Below are 13,675 nucleotides of genomic sequence, written 5' to 3'. Positions count from 1 at the left end.
AAAAAAAAAAAAAAGGGTTAGGCATGCAATTTCAAAAAATGTCTTTGTCTAGCCTTCCCAAATGAATTTAGGAAGCTGAGGGTCAGATAAGTCATATTTTGAGTATCCTTTCAATACAAGACTCAGATGAAACTTCACTTTTACTATAGATTGTAAGACTACACACACATTAGTTTTCATTTGCTGTGTAAAAAATTACCATAAATTTACTGGCTTAAAATAGCGTGTACTTATTATCTCAGTTTATGTAGATTATAAATCCAGGCAGGCTCTGCTGGGTTCTCTGCTTAGGGTCTCACAAGATCAAAGTCAAAATATCAGCTGAGCTGGGTTCTTATCTGGAGGCTATAAAGAATCCATTTCGAAGGTCGATGCAGGTTTTTGGCAGAATCTAATTCCTTGGGGTTGCAGGATTAAAGTCCTCATTTCCTTGCTGATATTAGACAGGGAAAGTCAATCTCAGCTCTTAGAAGCCACACTCTAATCCTTGCATTTGGTCCCCTCTATCTACCAGCCGCTCCGCGGGAGAAAGATGAGGCTTTCTACTCCCGTAAAGATTTACACCCTCGGAAACCCTGTACAGGGTCGCTATGGGTCGGAATCAACTCGACGGCACTTAACAACAACAACAATCTACAACGCCAGAGTCCTGGTATGGTGCTGCGGGTTAATGCGCCAGACTGCAAAGCTGTTTGTACTGCAAGGTCGGTGGTTCAAGCTCACCAACTGCTCCTCGAAAACCCTACACAGGGTCACTATGGGTTGGAACCGACTCGATGGCACTTAACAACAATCTATAGAGCCAGCAGTGGCATATCGAATTCTTTTTGTGCTTTAAAATGTTCAGACTTCCCTTCTGCTACTACCCAGAGAAAACTTTCTGCTTTAAAGGTCTCATGTGACTAAATCAGGCTCACCCTTATCTTAAAGTTAACTGGACCATATAACATAAGCACAGAAGTAAAATTTCATCACATTCACAGGTTCTGGGGATTACAGTAGGATATCTTCATGTTTCATTAGAAATTCTGCCTACCATAGTATTTATTCAACAGATGAGAAGAAATGGTCTCTTTTAGTGGAAAGAAAGTGGGAATAAACTACTTCCAAACAACCATTTACATCAATAAGGGAAGCCAAACATTTGAGATGAGAGAAGACTGACTTCATCCCAGGTATTCTACCCATAATGCTTCTGTCATTACTAAAGTGGCTCTTTGATAACAATATACAAACAGTGCCTTCAGGGAAAAGTTCAAAAATAAGGAAGGTTTAAGCAATCAAATTTTAAGGAATGCCTATGGACTGAAAGATCTTCCCATGTTTTAGTTTTCCTCATCAAACAATGAAAACACCAAGCTGTCCAGGACTGTATTCTAAGAATACATGTTAGAAAAGGCATGGTATTTTTAGATATGCCTTAATAAAATTTCATTGCTCAAAACTTGGGAAGTAAAACAATGTTCTCTACTCACCAGTGTGATGCTACTACTCTTCCTTTGCTTCAGAATTCAACTCAATTATTCCTTCATCTCATTTCCTTTAAATGAAGGCACAGGACTGTCTAGTACCTTGGTATTAACTCAAACTAAATCACTAATATTGTTCCTGTGCTTTCTCATCCTGATGACCTTGAGAAGGCCTCAAACTAATAAATCTACCCATGAAAGGGAGGCTGGAACAAGGCTCATTATTGCTGTTTAGCATTTAGATAATTTTCGAAGGGCATTATTTACTTCTAATTAGGATAGCACAAACCTATTGACACTCCTCCCCAGGCACTGAAGAAACATACTGACTCTTGAAGAGACAAGAACAAGAAGAGGGAATTAGCCCTGTCTTCAGCATCCCTGGATGCTCTCCCCAGATGTTTTATGGCCAGACTTTATAATACCAGAAAGAGAGAACCTACCTATAAAACTCAGAAATGAGAGAATCTACCTATAAGACTCCTTTAATAAGCTCTGAGTTCCATAGAGACTGAGAACAAAGCAAATTACACCTACTCCTCATTTATCAACGTTTGTTTCCAAGACCAGGTAGTTACGTGAAAAAGGAAGATGGCCACATCAGATCACAAAATGGAGGATGACTACATTATATAACTACTGGAGAATCATGGCCCACCCAAGTTGGCACATAATCTTAATGGTCACATCCAACATTATTTTCGCTTGATATCTCAGCATTCGCTACTGCCAAGTGTACATTGTTAATGTGCAAATTAGAGGGACAAGTAGATATTTTCTCTATTGTAGTTTACACAAAATGCCAGACAGCAAGACAGTTGTTAAGTGAGCGGTAGGTGTTTAATCAGTATACATTAAACTTTGATGGCATTATCCTTTCCAAATGCTCAAAGTACCTTTGTGTACATTTGAATGATCCATGGTAGGAAAATTAATGTTATTGTTAAGTGCTGTGGAGCTGGTTCCAATTCATAGCAATCCTAGGGTGGGTTTCCAAGGAGTGGTTGTTATGTTTGAACTGCCAACTTTGTGGTTGGCAGTTCAGTGTTTATCCTACACCACCACTCCAGGACTCCAGGAAAATTAGTATCTAGAAATTAATTTTCCAAGAAAGTGATAGGTTAGTAATCTGCCCAAGTCAGAGGTGGCTAGTGGTATAAAAGATTAGAACTAAAGTCTTTTGATTTCAAACCATGTGCTGTTTCTAAAACTACAAGGACAAGTAGAAAGATTACACACTATGTTTTTGTTAGGTGCTCGAGTCAGTTCTGACTCATAGACCCTATGCACAACAGAACATGATGCCCAGTCCTGTAGCATCTTCACAATCATTACGCTTGAGCCCATTGCTGCTGCCACTGTGTCAATCCATCTCCTTGGGGGAGTCTTCCTCTTTTTCACTGACCCTCCTTACATATCAATGGCACTTAACACCACCACCACAACTCAAATGCATCAATTCTTCTATGGTCTTTTTTTCATTGTCCAACTTCACATCCATATGAGGTTATTGAAAATACCATGGGGCTTCGATCAGGGGCACCTTAGTCCTCAAACTGGTATCTTTGTTCCTGAACACTTTGAAGAGGTCTTGTGTAGCAGATTTGCCTAATGCAGTATGTCATTTGATTTCTTAACTGCTGCTTCCATGAGTGTTGATAGTGAATCCAAGCAAAAATAAGTTTTTGACAACTTCAATCTTTTCACCATTTATCATGATGCTATTTATTGGTCCAGTGGTCAGGATTTTTGCTTTTTTGAAATTGAGGTGCAACCCATACTGGTCTTTGATCTTCATCAGTATTTTAAGTACTCTTTACTTGCTCCAATCCTGATGTCATTCACGTTCTTTATATAATCCAGCTTCTTGAATTTGCTCTGCATATAGATTAAATATGGTGAAAGAATACAACTCTAGTGCATGCCTTTCCTGATTTTAAACCACTCAGTGTCCCCTTGTTCTGTTACAATGCTGCTTAAAATTTGGAGGAATCTTCAGAAAATTACTCTTAGACCCTGTTTCTTTTTTAAAACATAGTAATCCTGTACCCTGTTGCCAGCAACTTGGGTTGTCAATAAATATCTCTTGGGGCCTGAGGCTAAAATGAACCAGGTTGCCTTGACTCCTCCTAAAGAAATTTGCTTCCAAGTTCTTACACCACCATCTCATCATTCACCTCAGAGAACAAAAACAAGTGGGTCACTCAGGGGTTAGGCTAACTTCAATTACAAAGAGGGCAAGAAAAATAAAATACAGATACCCGATGACTCACAGAGGATTCTACCAAGGTTAAAATTCAAGTTACAGAAGCAAAGGGAGGGCTCATCTCCAAATATGTCGGTACCTTCTACCAGCTCTTTGCTGGAGTAGACAGATAATCAGAACCTGATCTTGTAAGATACACTTGTTGCTGTTAAGTGCCACAGAGTCGGTTCCAACTCATAGCAACCCTGTATAGAATTTCCAAGGAGCAACTGGTTTAGTTTTGAACCACTTCCCTTGAGGTTTAAACCAACCTTGAAGTCCAATGCTTTATTCTACAGTGCCACACCAGCTCCACAATCCAAAATATAGTTACAAGGGTATAGAATAATAAGCTAGAAACAAACCTTTGATCACAATAGCAAAAGGGCAACAATGAACGATTTGGAGTTATTTCCTGGGGTTAAGCTCCTGACCTGAACTTTGTAGCTCAAGGTTTTACTGATGCTATACTCTAAATCTTGAGGCATTTTAAAGAGAAAATGTGTATTTTTATCCTTCCCTCATTGCTTGGGAAAATAAAATGATTCCAAGAACCAATGAGGCTTGGGGAGAGTCACATAAGACCAATTTTTGATACTTTGGACCCTGGCTCTAGTTCTAACTCTGCCAGTCAATGTTCTGTTCTTTCAAAGTCTATTTCCTTATTTATGGAGTGGGTTGGATTGGGTGATTAACTAAGTACTTGCTACATGAAATGCATCAACATACTTGTAGAGAAACAAAGATGAACATAACATAGTTCCTACTTCAAGAAACGAACAAGCTAATTAGCAAGATAAATCACATGCACACACATACAGATGCACAATTTATTGTAGGCCGAAAGTATTATTCAGGGAGACAAGGGCAAGGCTGAAGATATGGTATTGATAAGACAGCATGGAGAAAGAGTTTGAAAAATGACAAATAGTTCATTCTGGGTGCCGTATTTGGGAATAAAGGATTAAAGCTGTGAGTTGAGGTCACTGTTTTTGAACTGGTAAATGACAAGACCAGTCCTGTGCATAGAGGATTAGCCTATCACTTGTGGGTCAAAGGAAGTATTATGAGGAAGAGACTAGATGCAGAAGGTCAGTTAAGAGGTGACTGCTCAATAGACCAGGCAATGAAAGCCTGAGCCAGTATGGTGGCAGAGGAAATGGAGAGCTTAGTAGTCAACACCTTATTAACAGTAGTTAGTATTTCAAGTCAACCCTCTAAGTTGCTACTAGCCCAATCCTCAATACAAGCAGCACGCCATACCAGATAAAAATGCTAAAAATGATAAAAATGAGGGCTTTATTTGAATAAAGCTTTCCTTCCCTAAAGCAGAGAATAAGGAACAAGTGAACCCAAACCCATGTTGATTTAGAACCATCACTACCCTCCAGGTCTTGTACTCTCACCAAGGCACTTACTTAGCCAGCTGTGAAAAAGAAATATACATAGGACACTCAAAAAATATCTTATTTATATAGCATTTATTTACCTTCCCTCTGTCAAACCCTGAGTCAATTACTTTCCCCAGGCTGCCTGGGGAGGTACAAGGAAAGGAATATGTAGGGCAGACGAGACACGGAAAAAAAGAACTTGGGAAATGGAGACAACTCCTTCACATGGCGAAGAGGATGAGAAAGGCCACCATCAGACAAAAGAGCCCCATGGCCTCCGAGAGGGCAAAGCCCAGAATGGCGTAGGAGAAGAGCTGCTGCTTCAGAGAAGGGTTCCTGTGGGGCAGGAAGAACAGACTGAGTTTTTATCCATGTATACAAAAAGGACAAATATTTAAATGCAGGTTCAGCGAGATTCCCCTCCTAGAACTCATTTTATGTAATGAGCCTTTCAAGGTAATACCATCATGCCCAAATCTTTGCACTGCCATACCAAAGGATCTACAGAGAGTGAGTGAGGAACAGGAACAATCCATAATCCTTTAACATGGCCGGTATAACATTACCTCTTTTAGTAGATCAGCTATATCATCATCCCAAGTTAAGAGCCCTAGGCCTGACACTTCATATGCAGGGCCTAACATTTAGAATAGCAGGATATATTTAGAGCACTATTTTCAAACTTGAAGCAGAACTTCAACATATGAAACTTGAATAATTAAAAAAAAGTGGGGGACTTTAAAGGAGTCTGATGGATTTCCCCTCATTCTAAGATAGTCTTGAGGGAGAAGGCATCCTTACAATCCTAGGGTTTTATGGAACACAATTAAAAAACACTATTCTAGAGGACAAGAGGAGTCAGAGGACAGAACTATCTTCTTTCACGCCAAAAGAGTCAAAATATTTTGGGCCTTAAGAAGCTACAAATAACCTGGGGGAGTTGGTTACTAACAATGGGATAAGTGACTCCAACATCGAAAGTCAAAATATAATTTGTATTTCCCTCACTCCGACATCTCTGGAAGCCTGATGAGTAAGGTAAAGCACCACCAACTTCAGCAGTTGTCAACACAGATGCAGACAAGCTTCTTGTTTCATACAAATCCTGAAAAATATATCTACTCCTCCAATGACTTTAAGTAACTTGCTGGTCTCTAGAGAACTAATTTAGTTCTAACAATGAATTGCTCAAAGTCATCAGGGACCAAATGGTCCCAGGTTTCAGGGACCAGGGGGGCTGGCTGCAGAGGCAGCTGTCCCAGGAGTGACAGAAGGGAATTCCGGGGGACAGGGAAAAACAGCAGTGAAGTTACTATGCTGACTGATGTTGTGGACCAGAAATCACAAACTTTTTCTGTAAAAGACTAGAGAGTCAATATTTTAGGTTTTGTATGCATCTGAAGTTTCTGTTGTATAATTAAAAATCAAAACTAAACAAAATAAACCTCTAAAAACGTAAAGTTCGGATTGTACAAGTGTGCAAAAGCAGATTTGATTCTTGGGTCATAGTTTACCAACTCCTGTGCTAGACCAAAGCTGCTGAACAGAATTTTCTTTAGTGATTAAAAAAAAAAAAGTTTCTATTTACATATCCAATGGAATAGCCAATTTGTGGTTATTGAGCATTGGAAATGTGACTAATGTGACTGAGATACTAAAATCTTAAATTTTACCTAATTTCAAATATTTGCACTCAGACCTTCGGAAAGTCTATTTGAGGGACCACTTACCTGGCATAACCAATGATAAGGCTCCCAAACACAGTCCCAATCCCAGCTCCAGAGCCAGCCACTCCAACTGTGGCAGCCCCAGCCCCGATGAACTTGGCTGCTGTGTCAATGTCCCTTGAAATCGTGCTGGTTTGGAAATTTCGACTAGAAGTAAGTGAGGTTAGGGAACATGGGGCTGTCAAGCTGCTGGAGTGCTGTGAAGAAGAGGTAGATGGAAGGTATAGTGTTTAGGGAAATCTCTTGCTTTGGAAATTTTTTATCTATTTAAACCTTTTATACTGTCAGTGCCATAGTTTTCCCACCAAAATGAAGATCTATTACATCCTGTACAATTGAAAATGCTAGCAAGCAGAACTGCTTAATGCAAGAAGTGGATTTCAAATGTATGAAGATTCAGGTGGCTAGGCTGCTCTTAGTACATCAAGATCTTCCTGGGACAACATGCTCCCAACTGAAGTTAGCAAACTAGGTTGGGGAACAGTAGTTTTTAGCAGCACACATGGGCATGTGCTGCCAACAGCTAAAGCTGGTGCACTAGAGCAGATGTGGTTGGTATTAAGTGTCCTAAAGATGAGGCTTTCTGCTCCCGTAAAGATTTACAGCCTTGGAAACCCTATAAAGGGTCGCTATAAGTCAGAACTGACTCCAAGGCCCACATAACCACCACCATCACCACCACCTAAGGTCATTTTGGGCCTTTGATTAATGTTCTTAGCACTCCCCCTACTGGTTCTGGAAGGTAACCCTCCCCACTGCAGTCCAAACCACAGGCCCAACTACATCTATAACATACCTTATCTGTCAGTGTCTGGGGTTGTTTCAGTACCACTGCAGACAATGGTCGGTTCAGAAGCTGAGAAGTGCTCCTGACCTGGCAGGAATGACACAGGGCAGGAAGATCAGAGAAGGCTATGAATAGGAGTTTCAGAACCATGCCAAGTTATCACTTGCATCAACAGATAGGATCTTTCCTCTGATGCGTCTTCCACTCTCTTACACTTAAATCAATCTTAGATCATTTCTTCTTAATTTTAGCTAAGTCTAGATTTAAGAACAATGCCATTTTTCTTGCTTCCCTGGCTTGCCATGAGGGTTTACCCATGCTCAATGTACTCTTATCCAACCCACATGAAACTAAAGAAATCTAAGCCTCAGAAACATTTGGTTTGCTCAGCAGGACAAAAGAGATTTTGCTAAAGCCAGCACAAGGACTGGGGCAGAAAGAGACATTTTTCCCTAAACACAACTATATACACAAAGATTCACGCTTAAAAATTGCTGGTAGTGTTTTCTGACTCTGTTATTGTTGCTGTTAAGTGTACTTGAGTTGGTTTCAACTCATAGCGACCCTGTATAGGGTTTCCCAGGAACAGCTGAGTTTGAACCACCAACCTTGCAGTTCAAACTGACCTTGAAGTCCAGTGCATTATTCTACCATGCCAAAACCAGGACTCCTTTATGATTCTAAGCCAGACATAATAAAGGGCTTTCATCAAGTCAGATGGATCCATATTTAAAAAACAGCTCGATATAATCTGTGTTATCTCAGGACAAATGACTTGATCTCTTTAAGCCAGTTTCTTCATCTATCAATTAAGAATATTATTTCTTAGGGGCTGACTTGAGAGATCAATGAGATTATGTATTGGTAAAATCAGTGCCAGGCAAATGGTAAATGCTCAATAAATGGGATCTATCAAGTGCATCAATCCTTTTCATTTGTAAATTGATTAATCACCTGTCTCCACTATCTATTTCTTCCATGCTGCTGCTTTTGAGTTAGATATTTTTCCAGTATAAATCTATACTCATTTTAGCTTTTCAATCAAATTTCTCCTTTCTAACACTCAGGACAAGATCCTGCATATAGTGCGTATTCTGACCAAACTACATAATCTACTCCATGTTCACAAAGACTGAGTTCTAGTTTACTGAACACTTTATTGCAGGATAAGGGATAATCTTATCTTCATCTACATTTTCATACACTTTCCTTCTAAAATGGTTGGATGAGAGGAATTATTGGGCCTCCAAGGGATGTAGATTAAGAGGGTGTCTGTTAAGAATGCACTATCCTATCAGGCTACCACAGCAAAGGGCCATCCTTCTCCAAAATCTCTCACCTTGCCTGATGGCAAAATGTCCCTCCTTAAAGACTCCCCCAAAAGGCAGATACTCACCAGGGAAGGGGCGCAGATGAATTTGGTGCAGGTGAACATTTTCAGGGGATGAGGGGCTGTGGCAGGAAAGCTGGAATTAGAGAAGCAGTATTGTAAACACTATTCTTACAAAACTACAACTTCATCAGCAGAAAAGGTGCTCTGGAAATTTTAGTCCAGAGGGCAGAGTGACTTGCCTTAAGTCATCAGAAGAGATGAAATTAGAACCCTTAAATCATGATTTATTCCAGAAAATCCACACAGCTTCCAAGATTTCCTTATAATCAAATGACCTCTGCTTGTCAGAATAAGTGGCTACTTAGTCCCAGCCTCATAAATTTAAGTTTTCAGAGGAATTTTCCCAGAGTATCCTTTACCTAAGTTTTCTTAGTTCCTACTCAAAAGGAACCCTTTTCAACACTTCATTGTCTGGACCTTAAAAAACAACAACCACCATGCAATTTAAAAACTAGAGTCTTTATACTCTTGAGAGATTGTTAGAGGCCAAGACACTGGAAGGTCTCTAATATCTTTATACTGAATTACCTGGAAGTATTTTTTTGCTCAAAACACTTTTATCTCCTATATTAACTGACAGGATAGGGTACAGCTGTGAGAAAGTATGTCTTATTCTAGTCAGCAATGACTGTTAAATTATTTTGTATCCCCAATATCTAAAACTGTCCTGGCACCCAGTAAGTGACTAGGTTAGTAAAACTGAATTTGTCTGAGATAAGAGAGAGGGTAAGTTAAAGACCTTAAGGCAGGACTTCTTACAGTGAAGTGAGAGGGCCATGTGAACCAGGATTGTCTGGAGGTGTGAGTGGTACATGTATTAAAAATGCATATTCCTGGATCCCACCTTAGACCTTACTGGTCTTAAAAAGGCCCAAGGACCTGCATTTTAAACTTCCCAAATGATTTTTACATACACATAATTCTGAGAGTCAGTCTTGAAACTCTGGTAGAGATACTGCCAGAACTTGAATTCAGATATTTTCTCTTAAGTAACATGCTCTCTAACAAATAGGCTGAACTATTCAGCAGTTACTTTGGCCTGTTAAATACCATTTCCTTGAATAAGATGTATTCAAGACTGTCCCAGGTTACAACACTACTGAATCCAGAACCTAAGTTATTTTTAGATGAATATTTTCAACTTCTGTCCTGTCTACATCTCTAATTTCTGTACATATCTACATCAAATTCAATTTTGCTGTTAGATTATTCAGGCTTTCATTGGTCAAAATCTAAAACTTCTCAGAAGCTTTAAAAAAGGATGAATTTTTTTCCCCTCAAGACAATTAAACCTCAATATTCTTATTTGTAAAATGTGACTCTCAGGGGGACTGAAAGAGATTATATACAGAGTTTAAAGTGCTGTTGGCATGTAATAATCCCAAAGTAAGGGTGGCAATTAAGGAAGCCTGAGTGTGAGGTAGTACAGGAGGCCTGGTGGTGCAGTGGGTAAAATACTTTCAGCTGTTAACTTAAAGGTTAATAGCTGGAATCACCCGTTAGTTACTCCATGACTTCCATGCAGATTTGTTAAGTACTGTCGAGTCGATTCTGACCCATAGCAACCCTGTATAGGATTTCCAAGGAGCAGCTGGTGGGTTTGAACTGCCGACCTTGCGACTGACCTTGTAGGTCCATACAGATTTACAGCCTTGAAACCCTCATGGTCTAGTTCTCCTTGGTTCTATAATCACTATGAGTGAGAATCAACTAGATGGTAATGGGCTTATCTTTTTGGTTTGGTTTGGAGTGAGGTGCACTAGTCTGTAGTTATCATCTATCAACATCTTGGGTACTATGCAGAATCCGCTTTTAAACCATCATTGTTGTTGTTAAGTGCCGTCGAGTCGGTTCTGACCCATAGCGACCCTGTACAGGGTTTTCCGAGGCTGTAAATCTTTCCAGGAGCTGAAAGCCACATCTTTCTCCCGCGGAGCGGCTGGTAGTTTCGAACTTCTGGCCTTAAGGTTCGCAGCCCGATTCGTAACCACTACGCTACCAGAGCTCCTTTAAACCATCATAAACCTTCCCCAATTCAGCCGTTCCCTTGCTTAAATCTTTTCCTAAGAGTGGAGTCTGGGAAATTAATAAACCATTGATAGGAAAGCTGACAGGTGGGCAGTCTCCCATTCTGGTCCACCAGCTTGACCTTAAACCCGTTATTCTGGGCCTGTTGCCTCTAATGTAACCCTACTTCTCAAGCCTAACACCTGTGCATTTTTCCAACTTCACAAGAGTCCCTGGCATGGAAGAGAATGGTACTGGGAGATAACACCAGAGGGGCTCCCCCCAACCCCCCACCCCCCAAAAAAGGGCGGCCTCTCTTTTCTGCCTTAGAGCTCTCCCAGGCCACAGTTAGAAGGGAAGATGTTCTGGCTGTTTTGTTTACTTCTACAACATTCATGGTTTACATTTTAGATTGAGAACTGCTGACTCGAGGGATTATGGCTTTAGACGATCCACTATCTCTTTTGCTAGGGGCACCTGAGGTTCTGGGGCAGAAAAGTCTAGGCCGCAAAAAGCCTAAGAGTTGGGGAGACTTTGGCGATGTGACAATGAATGGGCAAGAAAGTGAGGAAAAAAACGTTGAGAGGGCTGATGTGTAACAGATGAAAATGAGCAATCGGGATTTGAGTTTCGCTGGCTCCAAGGCACCCTCCCCTGCCCCACCCCATGTGACAGACATCCAAAATGGCGCCACCCGGCGCGGTTGGAGGTCACCGGCACGCGGAAGGGGCAGCCCTAAGGAGTGGGGATACCGGGACCCAGAGAGGGAGCGAGAGCAGGGTGGGAACATGCAAGGTAAAGCCCTTAAAGCATTCGCGCGAGGTAGGGTGCTCCGCGCGCGTGCGCGGCGCAAAGCGGCCGGCGAGGCCCCAAGGCCTTACCTGCTCCAAGTGCAGAGAAGACAGAGAGGGGCGGGGCCGGGGAATACCGGAGGGAAGGCTCGGCGCATGCGCAGTCCAGACGAAAGAGTCACTCGACCAAAGATAGACTAAAGACTGAGGGCCAGCTCAGGAACAACAGCGCCGCCCGCCCGCTCGGTGGCTGCATCCGGCCAGTAGCTCCACCTGGCGTTTGAGAGGAAAAAATGCAGGCGGAGCCAATTGCTGCAGAGTTGGAATCCTGGAGTCGTGACTCTTTCCAAGCATATGCAGTTACATTGCCACCTATATATTGGGTTTCCAAGAGCGACTGGTAGGTTTGAGTTGCCTTCCTTGAGGTTAGCGCAGTTAATAGTCTATTGCTTATCCTACGCACACCCAGAAAACCGGTGTTAAATATTATAAAACCAGGTTTGAAATAGACTATCCAAAATATAACAGGAAAACGAAGCCATTGGATTCTTGCCTTCGGTCATCCCCCAGGACTATGGCATCGTTGAACAGGAAGTCCATTAAAATGGGTGAATATTAAGCAAAATGCGCCAGCAGCCTCTGGTGGCTTCTGCCTTTCCCCCCTCTTTTCCTTATTTCAGTGATCATTCATGAGGAAACCAGAATTGAGACCCAAGCACTGTCATCCTAAACCTTCTTTCCCTAAACTCTGGGGCACTCAAGAAATAACAGGTACCTGTAACCAGTGGTACCTGTGCAGAGAAGTTGCGAGGTCCCTGTACGCATGTCCAAGCCTGGGGCCAGGCCTCACCACCTACGGAGTCAGGAAAGTGTACCATAGCAAGCCCCCTTCCTTATCTTATTCCTCGTGCCCTTTCGCTTATCCTTTCCCTAATGGAAGTTGGTGGGGATCTTCCTGGACCACATGTCTTCCTCTAAACTTTGTCTCCCAGAACAGAGTCTTTGGAAAGAAGAGGGAAAGCAAGGCCTACCCAGTTCCCCATCGTGTCCAAACCCCAGCCGTCTGGGCATCGTGCTTGAAAGGAAGCAGGAGAAAGACGGGAAAAGCTCACTAAACCCCCATAAAAAAAATTAAATAAATAAATAAAAAGAAAGCCGCGGCTGTAAATAAAGCCAAATCCGCCACCCTCTGAGGGGCCGTTTGTCCTCCCCTCCTTGGCCCCGTCCTTCCCGCCGCCCCCTCCCGGTTCCCGGGCCCCGCGGCGCCCCGGCCCCTAGCTCCTCCATTTAATCGGATTTGGGAGAAGGGGAGGATAAATCACGGCAGCAGCTTTACGGTCCCGGAGGAGAGGCGAGCCGCAGCCAGGCACACCCCGGCCGACGATAAAAACCGCCGCTGAAAGCCCACGGAGCAATTTCCCGGGACCCCGAGCGACGCCATTACAGGAATGTAATTTTGCCCGGATGAGGCCCTGAGTTTAATTATCCTCGCGGAGGAATTTCAATGCGGCCAATCCATCTTGCAGGCGGGCGGCAGAGGGATTTATATGGGCCCGTTATTTCACACCGATCCTCCATCTGCATTTTTATGGCCCTGAGCTCCTGAAAGGGAGGGTTAGGGGTGGGTAGAAATAGAACCAGGAGAGGAGAGAAGATGGGGGGACTTCCTCCTTTTCCTAAATTCAAGGTTTCAGCTCCAGTTTGGATTTTCACAGGTTCCCCTGAAATCCTCAAATCTCTCAAGGTTCCTTTTGTTGACTGGGGGCTGAGGAGTTTGAGGAATGAAGCTTGAATCCTTGGGAATCAATCAACAGGTATTTACCAAGTAGTGGAGTCCTGGTGTGGCGCTGGACTTCAAAGTCGGT

At 42.3% G+C, this 13,675-nt stretch overlaps 1 protein-coding gene across 1 annotated transcript; it reads right to left on the bottom strand.

The window, feature by feature from the left end:
- Positions 1-5,178: 5,178 nt before the first annotated feature.
- ATP5G2 (ATP synthase, H+ transporting, mitochondrial Fo complex, subunit C2 (subunit 9)) lies at positions 5,179-11,964 on the bottom strand. Its single transcript, XM_006869950.1, has 5 exons — positions 11,901-11,964; positions 9,016-9,085; positions 7,629-7,706; positions 6,836-7,029; positions 5,179-5,441 (listed from the first exon to the last, which is right to left on the bottom strand). The coding sequence occupies exons 2-5, from the start codon at positions 9,052-9,054 to the stop codon at positions 5,327-5,329; spliced, it is 426 nt and encodes a 141-aa protein (XP_006870012.1). The 5' UTR covers positions 9,055-9,085; positions 11,901-11,964; the 3' UTR covers positions 5,179-5,326.
- Between the last annotated feature and the right edge of the window lie 1,711 nt (positions 11,965-13,675).

Source organism: Chrysochloris asiatica, unplaced genomic scaffold, assembly GCF_000296735.1.
Source record: "Chrysochloris asiatica unplaced genomic scaffold, ChrAsi1.0 scaffold00138, whole genome shotgun sequence".
Classification (NCBI taxonomy): domain Eukaryota; kingdom Metazoa; phylum Chordata; class Mammalia; order Afrosoricida; family Chrysochloridae; genus Chrysochloris; species Chrysochloris asiatica.
Note: the sequence above shows the minus strand (reverse complement) of the source record. Positions and strands in the feature narration are given on the sequence as shown.

Bases quoted from the DNA above. Each gene is read 5' to 3' on its own strand.
- ATP5G2 (XM_006869950.1), bottom strand. From the start codon at position 9,054: ATGTTCACCTGCACCAAATTCATCTGCGCCCCTTCCCTG. The intron at 7,707-9,015 runs GTGAGTATCTGC...CATTCCTGCCAG, and splicing joins TCATCTGCGCCCCTTCCCTG to GTCAGGAGCACTTCTCAGCT. The intron at 7,030-7,628 runs GTATGTTATAGA...TCTTCTTCACAG, and splicing joins CCCAGACACTGACAGATAAG to CACTCCAGCAGCTTGACAGC.